General features: G+C 38.9%; 1 protein-coding gene across 2 annotated transcripts; it reads left to right on the top strand.

Moving 5' to 3' along the window:
- The first annotated feature begins 217 nt into the window (after positions 1-217).
- Positions 218-14503, top strand: GRB2 (growth factor receptor bound protein 2). 2 transcript variants are annotated; one of them, XM_072403929.1, is made up of 6 exons: positions 218-239; positions 5994-6240; positions 8112-8209; positions 11758-11880; positions 12003-12171; positions 12501-14503. In XM_072403929.1, exons 2-6 carry the CDS (start codon positions 6163-6165, stop codon positions 12684-12686), a joined length of 654 nt encoding a protein of 217 aa, XP_072260030.1. In that variant the 5' UTR covers positions 218-239; positions 5994-6162; the 3' UTR covers positions 12687-14503. The 2 variants fall into 2 exon arrangements, with proteins under 2 accessions (XP_072260030.1, XP_072260029.1); XM_072403928.1 differs by having other exon boundaries at positions 12003-12207.
- Positions 14504-15806: the final 1303 nt, after the last annotated feature.

Below are 15806 nucleotides of genomic sequence, written 5' to 3'. Positions count from 1 at the left end.
CCTGCATTTATTAATCTGTGAGAGGTAAAGTACCTCCATTTAGGGCCCACGATATCTTATCATTGGTCTGGGAGGCAAATTTCCCCTAGTCCTCCCCAGCCGACAGATCACTACAGGATGTAGTAGGCTGGAGGAAATACTGTTCAATGAAGAGGACAGAAGATGAGACACCCACAGAAGTGCTGGTCTTGAAAAATATTCAGCCCAGACAGTGTTCAGCGGCATGGATAGCAGGAGAGGCAAGTATTCCTTTATCTCCCTACGGAGAGTTCTTTTCAAATCATTTTAAGTGACAGAATAGCTTTGCCAAACATTTATATATTATCTGCTGACGTTTATTGTGAAAGTTCATCAAAACCGAGCTGGTATATGCATTTTTTCTGGCTGTTACTGACTGAAAATTCTGGAAATGTAACACTGCCATGTTACAGTCTATGTGCAGTCCCCTTTTTATTTTTTAAATCTCTATATTGTGAAAGGATTTACCAATCTGGATGTCAATCGAATGCAATATTCAAGTTGTATTTATGTGTAGAGATTTGTTGAGATTGTACAGTCAGATTGTGTTATGTGCAGGCATCTTTAAAGATTGAATTTGATGGATTAAAGTTATCTTTCTCACTCTGCTTATATCTATGTAAAAAATAATACCAATGAGTAAAACTTGACCCCTTTATAAGAATCCAAAGCATAAACACCTTGTTTTTCAGTAGTTATTGAGACTTCCAGAGATAATCAGACAATTATTTATTTCAGAGATTGGCAGAACCTGGTGGAATTGATATTCATCCCCATGACTTTTTAGATTTCTTTCTCACCTCTCTCCTTCTGGGTTTTCCAAAATTGTTGTTTACTTATGTAAACTGAATATGTGTAACCGTAATATCCATAGCAGATATGGAAACACACCTAAAGAGATTCTCCGCCGAAAACCCAACAGACATAAATAAAATCTGTTGGCTTACCAGTCCTTAATCTACTGAAAACTGTGTGGACTGGACCTTTAACGTTATAGCTAAAATATGTACCCAGCACGAAGCGTTCTCCTCATTGCTTCTTTTTGGGCTCTTTTTTCTTCCGGAGATACAAAGAGCAGCCCATATCTAGCGATCTTATGGCTTCCTCTACTATTTCTGCTGAGATAAGGCTTTTGCCAGCATTTCACAAGTCTTAGGTGGGTTGGTAGGACTTCCCTGACTGATTTCCTGTGTCGCAAGTACTGTGTCCACAGAGTGTGAACTTTTTAATGTGTAGTTACATTTACATTGTTCACCGAAACATTAAAACCACCTTCCTAATATTGGGGGGAAGTCCCCCTTGTGTCACCCAAACAGCTGGACCACTCAAAACATGAACCCACAAGCAGTGTTCCCCCTACCCCCTTTTAGCCGGGCGCACCACCCGGCATTTTTCATTAACCACCCGGCTGTTTTTGGGTGGTTACTGAGTTGGATCACAATACAGGGGCTTCCACCCGGCTTAAAAAAAATTCTGGTTTTTAAAGGAGTCCTGTGGGATCTGGCACCAAGACAGCAGATTTCTCCACCAGCATGCCCTTTTCCTTTAGTATATTTTTGTATCTCTGTTTTTGTTACTGTTGCTGATTTTTTTCCCTCACTTCCTGTCTGGTAAATCTGCTTTCAGCAGGACAGGAAATAGGAATAAATATCTATAGTAGGGGGGGGGAGAAACCTAACAGTAGTTGTAAACCCCTTTCCACTCCAGCCAAAAAAAAAAACAAGAAACAAAAAGAAAAAAGTTTTGACTTGACATTCACATAAACTGATCTCCAGGTGGATATAACAAATCACAATCATGAAGTTGGGAACCTTCACTTTTTTTTAGTATAGCTACAATTTAAAAAGAAACGAAACTATTTTCATAAAGAAGATATTCATGTACAGCTAAAGGGGGCTCTTATCTGGCTGTGCATATTTGTACATTATATGGCTGATTTATTTAAGCTGTCCAAGGCTGCCGGAGATACACTTTTTATCAGTGAAGCTGGGGGATCCAGCAAACCTGGAATGGATTTCCTAAGTAATTTGCTTTTTGTTTTCAATCCTGGATCTATCTATTCCAGGTATGCTGGATCCCCCAGCTTCACTGATAAAAAGTGTATCCTCTCCATCTTTGGAGAGCTTTAATAAATCAGGCAATATGGCAGAAGAACCTTGGGGCCACAGAGAATTTTAATTCCATCCCAAAACTAAAGGGTTTTCAAAGCTCAGAATACAGTTGTCTGTCCTTTCACATGTAACTGTTGTAGCACTCCAGCATGGAGTATTAGATCTCTAGCTGGCATGCAGCAGATAGCCATGTTTATGTAGCGGTAACCATAGAAACCCAAATTTAGAATGCTTATGTTAATTTGCTGTGAATAAAATAATAGACCTAGAAGTGAAATCAATCCTTTAGGAGAGAAATCTAGGAGCTGCTATTATTGTTCATCTTCTAAAAACACTATTATACCCCATTGGTCAACATAGGTTAGTGAAAAGTTCAAAATACTTTGCTGCATTAATAATCATTGAAAACATTCTCTCTCTGGCCACCACTTTTTTTTTCTTCCCCCTACCAAGAGAGTCAATTAAAAAAAAAAAAAAACTTACATGCAGGCACCAAGTAAATACATTCACATTTAGTATTCACCAAGTGAATACATTCACATGTTCTACATGTCTTCTTCGATGCCCTTTTGTAAATATAACAACTACCACTGGGTAAAAGAATTGTTAGTTATGTTCCATTGGAATGGGTTATAGCAGTGGTCCCCATCCCCCGGGCCGCGGACTTGTGCTGGTCCATGGCTGGTGATTTGGGGCCACAAATGACAGGAAGCACAATCGCTGGCGGTCCTCCTTACTCTGCTGTTTAGTGACAGCAGGAGCGCAACCAGTGGGAGCGTGGGCATCTTTCCTCACACCATATACACAGGAGCGCAGAGAATGGCAGGGCAATGTGTGTAAGGCTTACACTTCTCTGCCATTCCCAGCTGCTCTGCCACCTGACAGCACCCCAGCTCTCTTACACTTCTCAGCTAGTGTGCTGACAGCAGGGGGAGCTACTGAGAATAGCAGAGTAGATGTTACCGTGCCGTGGCAAAATTTTATTCTATATTAGCGGGCCCTGCTATCTGAAAGGTTGGAACCACTGGGTTATAGGACTAACAGTCCTTAAACTAAGCTCCATGAATAATGTACATCTACCCTTGTAGTAGAGCTACCTCCATATTGCAAGGATTAAATGTTTTATTGGGTCTAGGGACATAGTAAAGCCATTATTACCTACCAGGAAGGAAAAGGTAAGTAAATGTTTTTACTATTACCCTAGAACTAAACAAGCATTTACTTTGGCAGTTTAGGTGTACATTTAGAGCAAAGGTAATTTTTACTCTCGTTTCCTGGAGTTTAACTTTACATTTTGTGCTATCATTACAAATATTGAGAATGGTTTATACTACTTACCATTGGAGCAAGGAGGAAGATTTGTGGCCTGTTCCCACTATGCTCCTGCACTGCATATTTAACATTTGCACATTAGATATGGGTTTCAGATGTGCTAGCTATGCTACATTTTATTATTTTATGTCAAATTTTCTGACCTAGGAAATGTACCATGAGCTTTACATATACTTTTTTAGCAGGGGTTCTCTGGGAGCCAAATTATTTCAAGAGTTAAAAGGTTGAGAAAAGCTGCTTTAATATAAAGGTGACAGATGAGCAATATCCATAGACAGACCTCTTCTTCCCCTTAGACTAGATTTCTACCAAGCTCCTATATTGCACCGGAGGATGTAGGAAATAAATTAGCCCTGAAAGCAGACTTCCCCCCAAAAATATTAGTCACTATTTTTTTTGTGTACAAATAACCATGTTCTGGGTTTATATTTTTTTTTTCTTTTTGACCACATAGTCTGAGCAAACCTGATAACGTCTGTCCCCTTCAGCAGTGACCTTATCTTGCACTGAAAGTCTTGCCTTGCATGAGCTGTGCAATACACTTGCAGTTGTTGTAACTGTAATACCAGTTGGACTGCGGAAAGAAACAAATGCTTACTGATCTTTTTGTGATGTGCAAAAAAACTAAAAAAAAAACAATGCTACAAGAAAGTCCCCTCCATTTACTTTGCATTTCCTGTCATTTTCTATTCACTATTTGAGCAGGGTATTCAGAAATTCTTAATGTACCCAGCAAACTGAATCTTTCCAAATTGAACCATTTCTGCAGAATTGTTGTGCCGTTCATCCTCGGAGCTGAATTCCAGCCTTGCTTTCAGTCTTCAGTGCAGGCTCCTCTGCTGTACTAATATTTCATGGGCTGACCATACACAGGTTGAGGCGTTTTCTGCTCTGTTTGATCACTGTGTAGAATTGACCATAAATCAGTTCTTTATTTCTAAATTTAGTTACCTTGATATTGAATATGGAATTGAAACAACCCGGTCACGTTTTTGAGACGTCTCAACTGATTTTTCTTCAGTTCTGTGGTTATTATTATTACATGGTATTTATTTAGCGCCGACATATTTTGTAGCGCTTTACAGAGTCCCTAGTCATGTCACTAGCTGTCCCTCAAAGGAGCTCACAATCTAATGTCCCTACCATAGTCATATGTCATTACCACAGTCTAAGGTCAATATTTGGGGGAAGCCAATCAACCTAACTGCATGTTTTTGGAATGTGGTAAGAAACTGGAGTACCCGGAGGAAACCCATGCAAACACGGGGAGAACCTGCAACTTGTAAGCCAGAACAATCTATATGTAGATATATTCTGGCTCAGAATGCCCATTGCTCCATACTGACATCAAACCTCAAAGCATTCTGATAATGGCTTTACATCTATACTAGTAACCACCCCACTGCCTATATCAAGGGGTTTTAAGGGGAGTACTGATTTTTTTTTTTCTAGCATCCTGTTAACTCCTGCATTGCATAGATTATTACAGAGACTCTGTGATAATGTTACCGGGTCAAAAATAAGGTTTTTAATTGATACCAAAATTTTTACAAAAGTCAAAATATAGACAAATTGAACTTAGGCTTTATATGTATGTAGCAAAATAAGAGAAGTACAGTAATGTGTTGGCCATTATACTGCAGAAACCTTGCCAAGTGAATAAAAATAGAGGGGAGGTGATTTCAGCTCTTTTTAGTTTACCGCAGAACAATGAGGAAGTTGGTAGGCTTCTTTTCCAGAGAACTTTTTTTTTCATAATTTCACCCTTCTTTTCGGAGACACCCTGATTAGACAATTATCGTCAGAGCTAGTTGTAATTCAGACAGCCTTTTATAATTAATGTTTAGTTAACTTTTAAAAGTGCATTTTCTCATTTCGCGGAAAAGAACTTGTGGTCTAGATTAGAATTAAAAGCACATTACTTTAGAAATGCCTCAGATATTAAAATTGGACAGTGCAGGTCCCTGCATATACCTAGAGCAATCCTGCTGACCGCTGTTTTATAATAGTCTATCACCAAACACTTGTCCCTTCCTTGGCTTTCTTTATAGAAAGTGCCAACCAATTCAGTGTTTTAATTTTGGGTGACCTGAAAAAGATCCTTGGCTCACCAGTATGATTGTAAAAAATGAGGCAGGGATCAGAAGAGGTTACAGAGACCTTTATAAATATTATTTTAAACATGATTTATATAGCGCCAACATATTACGCAGCGCTGAACAATAAATTTATAATCCAGCTAAACATTTTTTTTTTTTGTTTTTCCCTATGTTAGAAATTGTACATTGAAATAGGAAGTTGGGAGCTCATTGGACACATGTACGCCAACAGGTTTAGGAGGTGATTTCAGTTTATGTATTAGTTTTTTTCCTTTTAACATTAGTAACTCTTTATTTTGTGACATTACAAATTAGGAAATTTGTCTATGCTGGGAAGCAAATTTTGTTGATGCCAATTTCATATGTTATCTAATACTGGCTATAAAATGTTATGCATATTGTAATCGCAGTATTTTCTCTTTCTTTCCTAAAGGCCGCAAGTGATTCCGCCATCTTCCAATCCTCGGAGCATTCACCAGTCGGGTGTTTTGCAACAGACAATAGCTTATTGCGCTTCGTGACATTAAGGAGGTTGGGCAGCGGAGGGGTCCAGCCTTTCTGTTTTAAAGGCCCCCCCGCAGGTCAGCGACGCTGCGGTAACCATGGAAGCCATAGCTAAATATGACTTTAAAGCCACAGCTGATGATGAGCTAAGCTTCAAACGAGGGGACATATTAAAGGTGAGCAGAGCAGCAATCAAAGAGTCAATTGCTAATTGTTTCATTATAAAGTAAAATTTGTATGTGAAGTTTCTGCCTGCAACATTGGCTACCTGAAGAATGTACTGCCAGTTACATCTGTCTATTCCTGTTTCCTTTATCTGTCTCTTTTATGGTTAACAGCAAAAAGCTTTTTGCAGAATTTCAGCAAACCACATCCACTGCAACTTCCTGGATTAGGTTTCTTGTCATTTGATGCATCTGCTTCTTCTTCTGTATCCATAGTAAAACCTATTCAGTATTGTTCAATGTTCCATTTCTTCTTATTCTTTTCCATGGTAACCATTTGCACATGATTGGTTTTATAAATCATAGATTAAAACTCATTAAAGCAGAATGCCACTTTTTAAATTTGTGACCATTTGTTTCCATTAAATGCAACAAAAAGTTGAATTGGACATCATCAGATTTTTTTTTTTGCAGGGTAAATTCATAAAGTTAAAAGCCCAACTCCAGGTTGGATAAGATGGTTTACAACTAGGTGTTGGAAAATGGAAAAACAATTCCTGTTTGACCGTTTTGGGTACTTTTGCCCTTTGATTGCAGAAGAGACATATATGTTCATTTCATGGTTGTCCTTCTGCTAGACAGTTTATGATGTGGTGCCCACACATAGCAGACATGAGGATAAACTGATATAGGCAACCAAGAGGAGTGGCAACATCATTGTCTTAGTAATATTACAGTATTCAAGCCTAGCGACTGGCTGCATGGCCCAAGAACTCTAATGGCGGAGGAGAACACATACTCCCCCATATCCAGAAACAGCATTGGAGGGAGCAGCAATGTGGACCTTTGGGGGAGGACCCTTGCAGAGACTTTGCTTTTTGCTTCTCGTAAGCTGACAATGAGCCTAATTTATTAAAGCGCTCCAAGGCTGGAGAGGATACACTTTCATTGGTCAAGCTTGGTGATCCAGCAAACCTGGAATGGATCTGGTCCAGTATTTAAAACATTTGCTGGTTGGCTGGATCACCCAGCCTTGGAGAGCTTTATTTAATCAGACCCTGTGTCTATGTTTGCACAATCTTGGCTGCAGCTTGTCAAAGGGGAGATGTAGATTAGTGTAAGACTATTGTGCATGGTAATGTTATGTACAAAATACAGATGGTAAAGTAATGACTTACTGAGCTGCAATAAATATTCTACTTAACGTTTTAAGAAACAACAACAAACAGGTTGTTATTATTAATAGAAGTGTTACTGCTTTCCTGTGCTCTTTTTTTTTTATTTTAGATACCCTTGCAAACATTGATGGGTAAAGAATTCCTGACATTGATGGCAGGGGCTGTGACAATTCAGCTTTTCTTTCTAACCAAAGCTTCTTCTTTTGAAGCTGCAGATTTAGGCGATGATGAAAGCTGAATGCAAAGCGCATCTGCTAAAAATGTATAATTGTTCTTGAAAGCTCTTTTAAAGAAAGATTACGGGGGAGAAGGGGGAGACAGAACAATAATTTGGCCCCCACATCTCAAGACTGGTAATGTTTAGAATGGTAAATGTTTGTGAGTGTGTTCAATATGCTTTAAAATAATATCACCTGGCTTTGGGCCTGCCTTTAGAATGTGGTTGATACGGGAGTGACCATACCTCATGACAAGGCCATCTCCGTTATATTGACACTGACAGCATTTTGTTTTCTTGATTGGCTTTCAGTTCTTTTTTCTTCCTATCCAAATCTGAGCCTATCTGATACAAAGAAAGACTGAGAAAGTATGGAAACAAATATTTGAAGGCGTTTTAAGAAAAATATTGTTTTATTTTACGCTGTCATTCTGTGTTATGAGACTTTCTCTAATCACTGATTTTTTTGGTATTTGATTCACTTTCAGGTTTTGAATGAAGAGTGTGATCAAAACTGGTACAAAGCTGAGCTTAACGGCAAAGATGGTTTTATTCCAAAAAACTATATAGAAATGAAGCCCCACCCGTAAGTATTTTTTAAGGGCAATGTAAAGACATGAGATACAAATGTATAAAAAGGTAATGTTCACAGGATACCCCAGGTTTTGGTCTTGGGAAACGTTTTATTACTGCTTGGAAGGAGTAAATGTACAGAATACCTACTATCTGTTTTTATCTTCTGCCTTTATACATTTTGGTAGCTTCTACTTCCTTAAAGAGGAAGTAAACTCAAACCTCGCCCAAAACAAAAAAAAAAACACACCTTCAATCCCGCAGAGCAATCAATCCGTCCGGAGGTCTCTTCCATTGGGCCCCGTGTTGTACCAGCATCCGGCGGTCGCCGCTATCCTCCCCTCTTCTGCTGGGTTCCTATTCCTACATCACCCGACACAGACCTGAGATCAGGTGATGTAGATGGGAAAAAAAAAACTTGCCTATTTCACTGTGCATGCGTGGGTTCTGCTATTTTTTTCTCTTTTGACAAATGCTCGGGCATGCTAAGAAGGAGCACCCAAGAGCCTCTCAGGATGCGTGACATAGGTATCCTGGGAGGCTTTGCGCTGCTAATCATTCTCGATTGCCTAGGCAATCAAGAATTAGGGGGCGGTGCTACAATCTTTTTGGTGTAAATCACCCAGTGGGAATATAAATTAAATTTCACTGATGCAGTAGGATAGATTGTTCATGCATTTAATGACAAGGTGAATATTCCAGTGCTCAACCCAGATTTTTTTTTATAAATGGGTGGGAAGAAATTGTAGGTGGGTGGAAGCCCCTGAATTGTGACCCAACTCATCGGTAACCACCCAAAAACAACCGGGTGGTTGCTGAAAGGTTACAGCCAGTCAGATTTATTTTTATTACATTTGTAAAAAAAAAATGCTGGTTAAGTTTTATATATATATATATATATATATATATATATCTCTATATCCTGTTTCCCCGATGATAAGGCACTGTCTTTTTTAAAATGCCAAAATATGCCCTAGGTCTTATTTTCAGGGGGATGTCTTATTTTTCCATGAAGAAGACTACAGTACACATTTATTGTTGAAAATCACTCATGATCACTCATGTGCCATTCATTGTCCCCTTCTGATCACTCTGTGCCATTCATTGTCCTATATATATATATATATATATATATATATATATTCACACACTTTAGCACTGCTTTGAAAGAAACAGGTTCACTGAAAACCAAATCAGTAATGTTAACCACTCCATGAAACTACATTTACCTAGGATTACTTTCCAGGCTTTTTTGTTTGCATTGCTTGTTCATCTAAACTTTTCTCTATTGAATAATATTATAAGAGCTCCACATTGCCCAACTGAAGCACAAAATGTAGCTGGATTTCTTTTGGTTTGTGTGTTTTAATAGAAATCCCCTTTAAGGCTAAAGTGAAGCTGCTCTGGCCTGGTTATGGAATTGTTTGTCACAACATACACTAATATTTGTACAAATTGGAAATGGTTGCATTTCAAATGGCTCTTGATTGTTCCAAAAGTAAACTACGCTTGCATAATGGCCCTAATCTCTTCATTGTTCATTTTGCACTGATAATTCAAAGGAAAAAAAGAGGTGATTCTTAGTATTGTATTTGTAACTGTTTTGGAATTCCCCGAGATCCTGTACAAGCTGTTATTACACGCACATTTAATGCATGCTCCTGTTAATATATAACTGTACTATTAGGAGGGTATGAGGAAGTAAGTCTTCCTTTAAAGAACCAACAATTATTTTTCTGCTATGCTTTTTTCAGCCAGAAAAGCCTGCTTTGTGCAGCCACCAGTTTCCGGTTTTTAGTTTGACTTTCCAGACACGGGAACTTAGACTGCTTTCATGAAGATATTCTCTCCCCACCCATAGTCTACCTGTTTTTTCAGTGCATTCTTACTGGTTTGCAAGGTCATGGCAATGGATAAGGAATGAAAGATATAAATGAAAAAGTCGATGTTATGCTGATTTTAGTTTGCTTCTGTAATCCTATTATAGAACACATCCAGGTTGTGGTGCAGTAACAGATCATTTTAATAATTAGGAATTATTAGATATAGAACACATTTGATATGTTAATATAGCCATAATAAATATTAGGGACAGCAGGTGTATATTTGAATTGGTGGTCTTTCTGTGATAATGACATGTGCCTGTTCTCAGCATGTGCAGGATGACTGGTTTTGTATATGTTCCTTGATGTGGTTTTCAATAACCTATAATACTTAGATCTCCCACACTACTCTTCTATCTGAACAGGCTTTGTGTAGCACAATGATCACATGACCACTACTTTACACGGTAATGTCTAGAATTGTAAAGGCATTTAGTGCACCTGAATTTTCATGCTGTGATCAGGGCGCTATTTCAAGGCACATTAGCTATTCATTAGTTGTGAATTTGTGTTTTAATAAACATTTGCACTTTTAGTACCTTTCGTACAGTCATCATTTGAAATTCGTCCCCCCAAATCGAATAGTTGTCTTCCTCCCATTTTGGTCTTGGTTGCATATGTTTTGTAGAGAAGGGTTACAAGTCTCACTGCATGTTATCTCACAAGAGCTGCATTACACAAGGTTGTCTAACCTGTGACAATATTTTCCCTGCAAAGTGTCGGCTTGTAATTTTGTTAGACAACCGAGGGTTACCTAATATGTCCAGCTACTTCCATTTATTGTATACAGTTCATGCAGTCTGTTGAGATCACAGGCATTTTTAGAGGTTACAGAGTCAGTAAACTTATGGCACAAGATATCAGGGTATAAAGGCTTAGCTGTTGCTATAACCATGCCCGTGTGCAGAAGGTTTATTTGCTAAAGGCGCAAGTGAGCAACAGTTGGCTATCTTTTATGTTTATAGTTTATGCAAGATAGATAACAGCTGTAAGTTTCTCATTTCTGCAACTTTGAGCTTCCTCATTGTTCCACAGTTTATATATTATGGCAGAATGCACCTAGCCTGTCATACAAGTCCATTATTTATCGGCAAACACTGCTTTCTGATTTAGATTGAGTATTATCGGCGAACACTCCTTTGGAATAAATATGTATTTACTGACAGTTTGGACTACAATAGTGTGGTGCATTTTATTAAATGCTTTACAGTGCAGTGTACTGTGGTTGACATCTTGCTCCTTTGAATTGCCTAAAGGTTTTCAAATATTATTATGCAAATATCAAACAGCTCCTGAATGTAATAGAGTTAGTTTTTTTATAGGTATATTTCAATGCTCATTATAACATTTTTACTTTATATACTACAAGATGCATCATGGCCCAATAGATAATGGTGTAAGGTGCAGCCTGTGTATGGGTTTGTTCATTAATCTAGTTTGTGCATATACACCCTAATTTTTATGACAAATTATGATATTTACATCTAAATGCACACATATTAAAGGTGCCATGCACCCCAAAAATGTCCTTTATTATTATTAAATTAGTAATCAGATAATAAACTTGTGCAGTAAATATGCCTTTGTGTTGACCACATCTGCATACATGAGACTAAACCGAGCAAAATGGTAGCTGCTGCCTTTGCTGTATATCTAATCTGTCTGTCTTTTTCTCTAGTTGGTTTTTTGGCAAAATTCCACGTGCCAAAGCAGAGGAGATGCTTGGAAAACAAAGACATGATGGTGCCTTTTTGATCCGAGAAAGTGAAAGTGCCCCAGGCGATTTCTCGCTGTCAGTCAAGTAAGTCCATAATATCCGTTTTGTAATAACGGGCAGAGGTCAACGACACTGATTGTACGGTGTTACTAGCTTGCACATGGCATCGCAGTTTCACTTGTTTACATTTTTAATTCTCTTTACAGATTTGGCAATGATGTACAGCATTTCAAGGTCCTGCGAGACGGGGCAGGGAAATACTTCTTGTGGGTGGTAAAGTTTAACTCCCTGAACGAGCTAGTGGACTACCACCGGTCCACATCTGTGTCGCGGAACCAGCAGATCTTCTTACGTGACATCGAGCAGGTGCCACAGGTACACGGGGGAGACAGAGCCACAAGTTTAACACAGGTATATAGAGGGGGGCATTAGGAGAAAGGTGTGCATCTGTTTCTAGATAGTCTTGGGATTTAAAGTTCTAATGATTTAAATTAAAAAAAAAAAAAAAAAATGTAGGCAGTTCAGTTTTTTTTCATAACTTTTTTACTGGGCCATAATGTAATGGGTTTTGCTTTCAACCCCTTGGATATAAAAGTTGTATATTGTATGTACAGATTGTAGGCTAAGCAAACTTGATTGAAATGATTTAATGTATACATTTACAAGAATATACATAAAAACCTCCAAATTTTCCACCCCGACAGCAACCAACCTATGTGCAGGCGCTGTTTGACTTTGACCCCCAGGAAGATGGGGAGCTTGGATTCAGACGAGGAGACTTCATCCAGGTCGTGGACAACTCAGACCCCAACTGGTGGAAAGGGACATGTCATGGTCAAACTGGCATGTTTCCACGCAACTATGTGACACCAGTAAACCGCAACCTGTAACAAGAGCCTGCACAGGACCAGAAGCCAAGGAGGAGCACAGACAAACTTACCTGGGTGGGATAACTGGGAGACTAGGAGGCATAAGTGTAGAATTTGGGTGAGCGGACAAATGGATTTCTAAATAGAAGAGCATGGACAAACACACCGACCTAGGAGAAACCTTAGTCCACTAATTCAGGGAAGCAGTTTCATGACATGGCCAGGGTTTAGTGTAGAGATATAACAGACTTGAATTGGGTGTTATATGGGCTGACAGAAATGTGATTTAGGGGAAAATATGATAATATACTGGCACTAGACATAGGCAAAGACACAGTCCCTGACATGTTACGACTAACCCAGTTGTCTGTCTGTGCTATATACAGTTGCCTCTTAGCATTTTTTTTTTAAAAAGCAAGAATGTCCCTTGGCTCTGTGTGGGACTTAAATGATGGGTGGGTGAGGGATGTTCGGGGTCAGGCAAGTTCATTGGGGGAGGGGGGATTGGGAAGTTACAGATGTTTGATTTAGAATGCCAAAAGTTACCTTTAAATTAAACAAAAACAAGAGACTTTTTTTTAAATTAACAAATTCCCTTTACTGCTGCTGTTCCTCCCTTATTCTATGTTTCTTCACACCCGTTCTTGTTTATTGTGCATGTGTGTTTTTTGCAGCGCACTCAATACAACACGCACGTGTAAAATAAAGTGTACAAAAATCCAGCCATTTTCTCTCTATGCAAATCTTGGCCTCCTGGTTTCTTTACAGGGAAGTCCTTCCTCATGACCTAGATTAACGCAGGTGGGTTGTTTAACAGTAAACATGAAGCAGGGTTCACGCTTTTGTTCATTGGGCTTACCTGCATAAAAACTCCTTTTTTCCATTCCATGTGTCAAAGGTTCATATGATCTGAGAAGACATTTAATCAGACTTTCCCTTGGTAATGTGGGATCAATAAAAAAATCAATGCTCCTTTGCAGGGAATGGCTTAAAATATAAGGCATATGTAGCCTGCATTTTAGACCTATGACTGATAAGGTTTTTCGCTCTGGTAAATTTGTAACCGTAGCAGAAGCACTAAAGATGTACAACCCAGATATGTCTCATTCCATTAAATCGCTTTTTGTTTGGTTATTGGATAAAACAGGCCTGTTCTGATCCTGCTGGTCAGTTAAAATTAGTCATGCAGATGGACTCGATTCACATACACACAATTCACATACAACAACTGCAGGAAAATGTGTAAAGCTTATTATGTACAAAGAATGTTCTAAAAGCGTAAGTCGTGCTGTTCTTTATCATATTGAGCCTTACACTTGCAATCGATGTAAACCCTCTGAGAGGGCTGATAAGGAAAATATCTTTGATGTGATACATGTTAATTACTAATGCTACATCTGATCCCTTTGTATTAATCAGAGTAGCAACAGTTAAAAGGATTTCTTTTGCTGTCTTGCTAAAGTACTATAGTATTGACCCAACTGTTATCCCTACAGTACAACAGCGATTGCTAACTGTCCCTTTCTCTTGAACCCCCCCCCCCCCTTTTTTTTTTCTTACTTTTTTATGTCTTGGTCCAATATTGTCTCTCTCCTTCAAAATTATGTGAATGGGGTTAGGAACGCACTGGGACCATTTGATTGTGTATTTGGGGATTTGTGTATATCCTGCATCCTTGCAGATGAATAGTGTGTGTGTAAATATATATATATATATATATATAAAATCAAAGCAGTGTTTAAATAATTAAGAACAGCTCCTGTATTTAATCCTCAATGCATCATATGGTAGATAGTTGTTAACTGTTAATAATAATAATAAAAATCATGTGTATTCTTCATGTGCCTGTTAGTGACCTTTATTTTCAAAATGGGTTAGCTGTATTTGAGAAAAAAGGAATGAATATATATTCGTATTAGTGTTCTCCCCAGCCCCTTTTAGCCGGGCGCACCACCCAGCAGTTTTCAGTAACCACCCAGCTGTTTTTGGATGGTTACTGAAGAGTTGGGTCACAATTCAGGGGCTGCTTCCCGCCTACAATTTCTTCCCACACAGGTTAAAAAAATGTCTGGGTTGAACACTGTGTGTATGTATGTTATGTTCTGACCTTGCAGTGAATTGCTCTTTGGGAACAGAACTAAGTAATAGCCACACCTCTTGCTGAAAAATACTTTCTTGCTGAGGCAAAGAAGGAGTAGTATGTGACCTGTTCTTCAGTCTTACTACAGACCATTTCCAGCCACCCGACTGTTACCTGTTATTTACTCATTAAGCCAGACTAGGGGTGGAACGAACACCCAAGAGGAGGAGAGCTGTTGTGATGTGTGACAAGGAAGAGGGGGAATAAAGATTGAGGGACAATATCTGAATGCACACATGGTACCAGAAGTGACTTTCTTAGCAAGGCCTGCTCAATGCAGCAGAAGGTTAAGGAGTTTGTGCTGCTCCTCCTTTGTGCAGTGTTAGATATGCAGAAGATATTGAGTGTAAAATGGACAGAGGGAGGGGGACACCTTGAGAGCCTTAGAAGCTTTAAGTTTTCCTTATTTGTCGGACATATTGGGCCTGATTTATTAAAACTCTTCAAGACTGGAGAAGTTACACTTTCATCAGTGAACCTGGGTAGTCTGGTACAGGATTAAAAACATTTGCTAAGACATAGCAATGACTTTTTAGGCAATCCATTCCAGGTTTGCTGGATCACCCAGGTTCACAGAAAAAAAGTTTATGCTTTTTAGCCTTGGAGAGCTTTATTAAATCGGGCATCTTGGTGGCTCAGAGGTTAGCATTCTGGCCTTTGCAGCACTAGATCCCAGGTTCGAAGATCGGACAGGACTTTTAACTGCATGGAGTTTGTATGTTCTTCCCGTGTTTGCGTGTGTTTCCTTCGGGGTACTCTGGTTTTCATTCCAAAAACATGCAGTTAGGTTAATTGGCTTCCCCACAAAATTACCTTAGTCTATTAAGACATATGACTATAGTAGGGACATTAGATTGTGAGCCCCTTTGAGGGACAGCTAGTGACATGGGTATGGACTTTGTAAAGCGCTGCGTAATATGTCTGCACTATAAATACTGTGTAATATTTAATAATAAATCGGGCCCATTGTCTGGGCCTTGTAAGTGCAGAAAAAATCAATA

The sequence above is a fragment of the Pyxicephalus adspersus genome, chromosome 3, assembly GCF_032062135.1.
Source record: "Pyxicephalus adspersus chromosome 3, UCB_Pads_2.0, whole genome shotgun sequence".
In the NCBI taxonomy this organism is placed as follows: Eukaryota; Metazoa; Chordata; class Amphibia; order Anura; family Pyxicephalidae; genus Pyxicephalus; species Pyxicephalus adspersus.
This window is presented reverse-complemented; position numbering and strand designations above follow the sequence as displayed.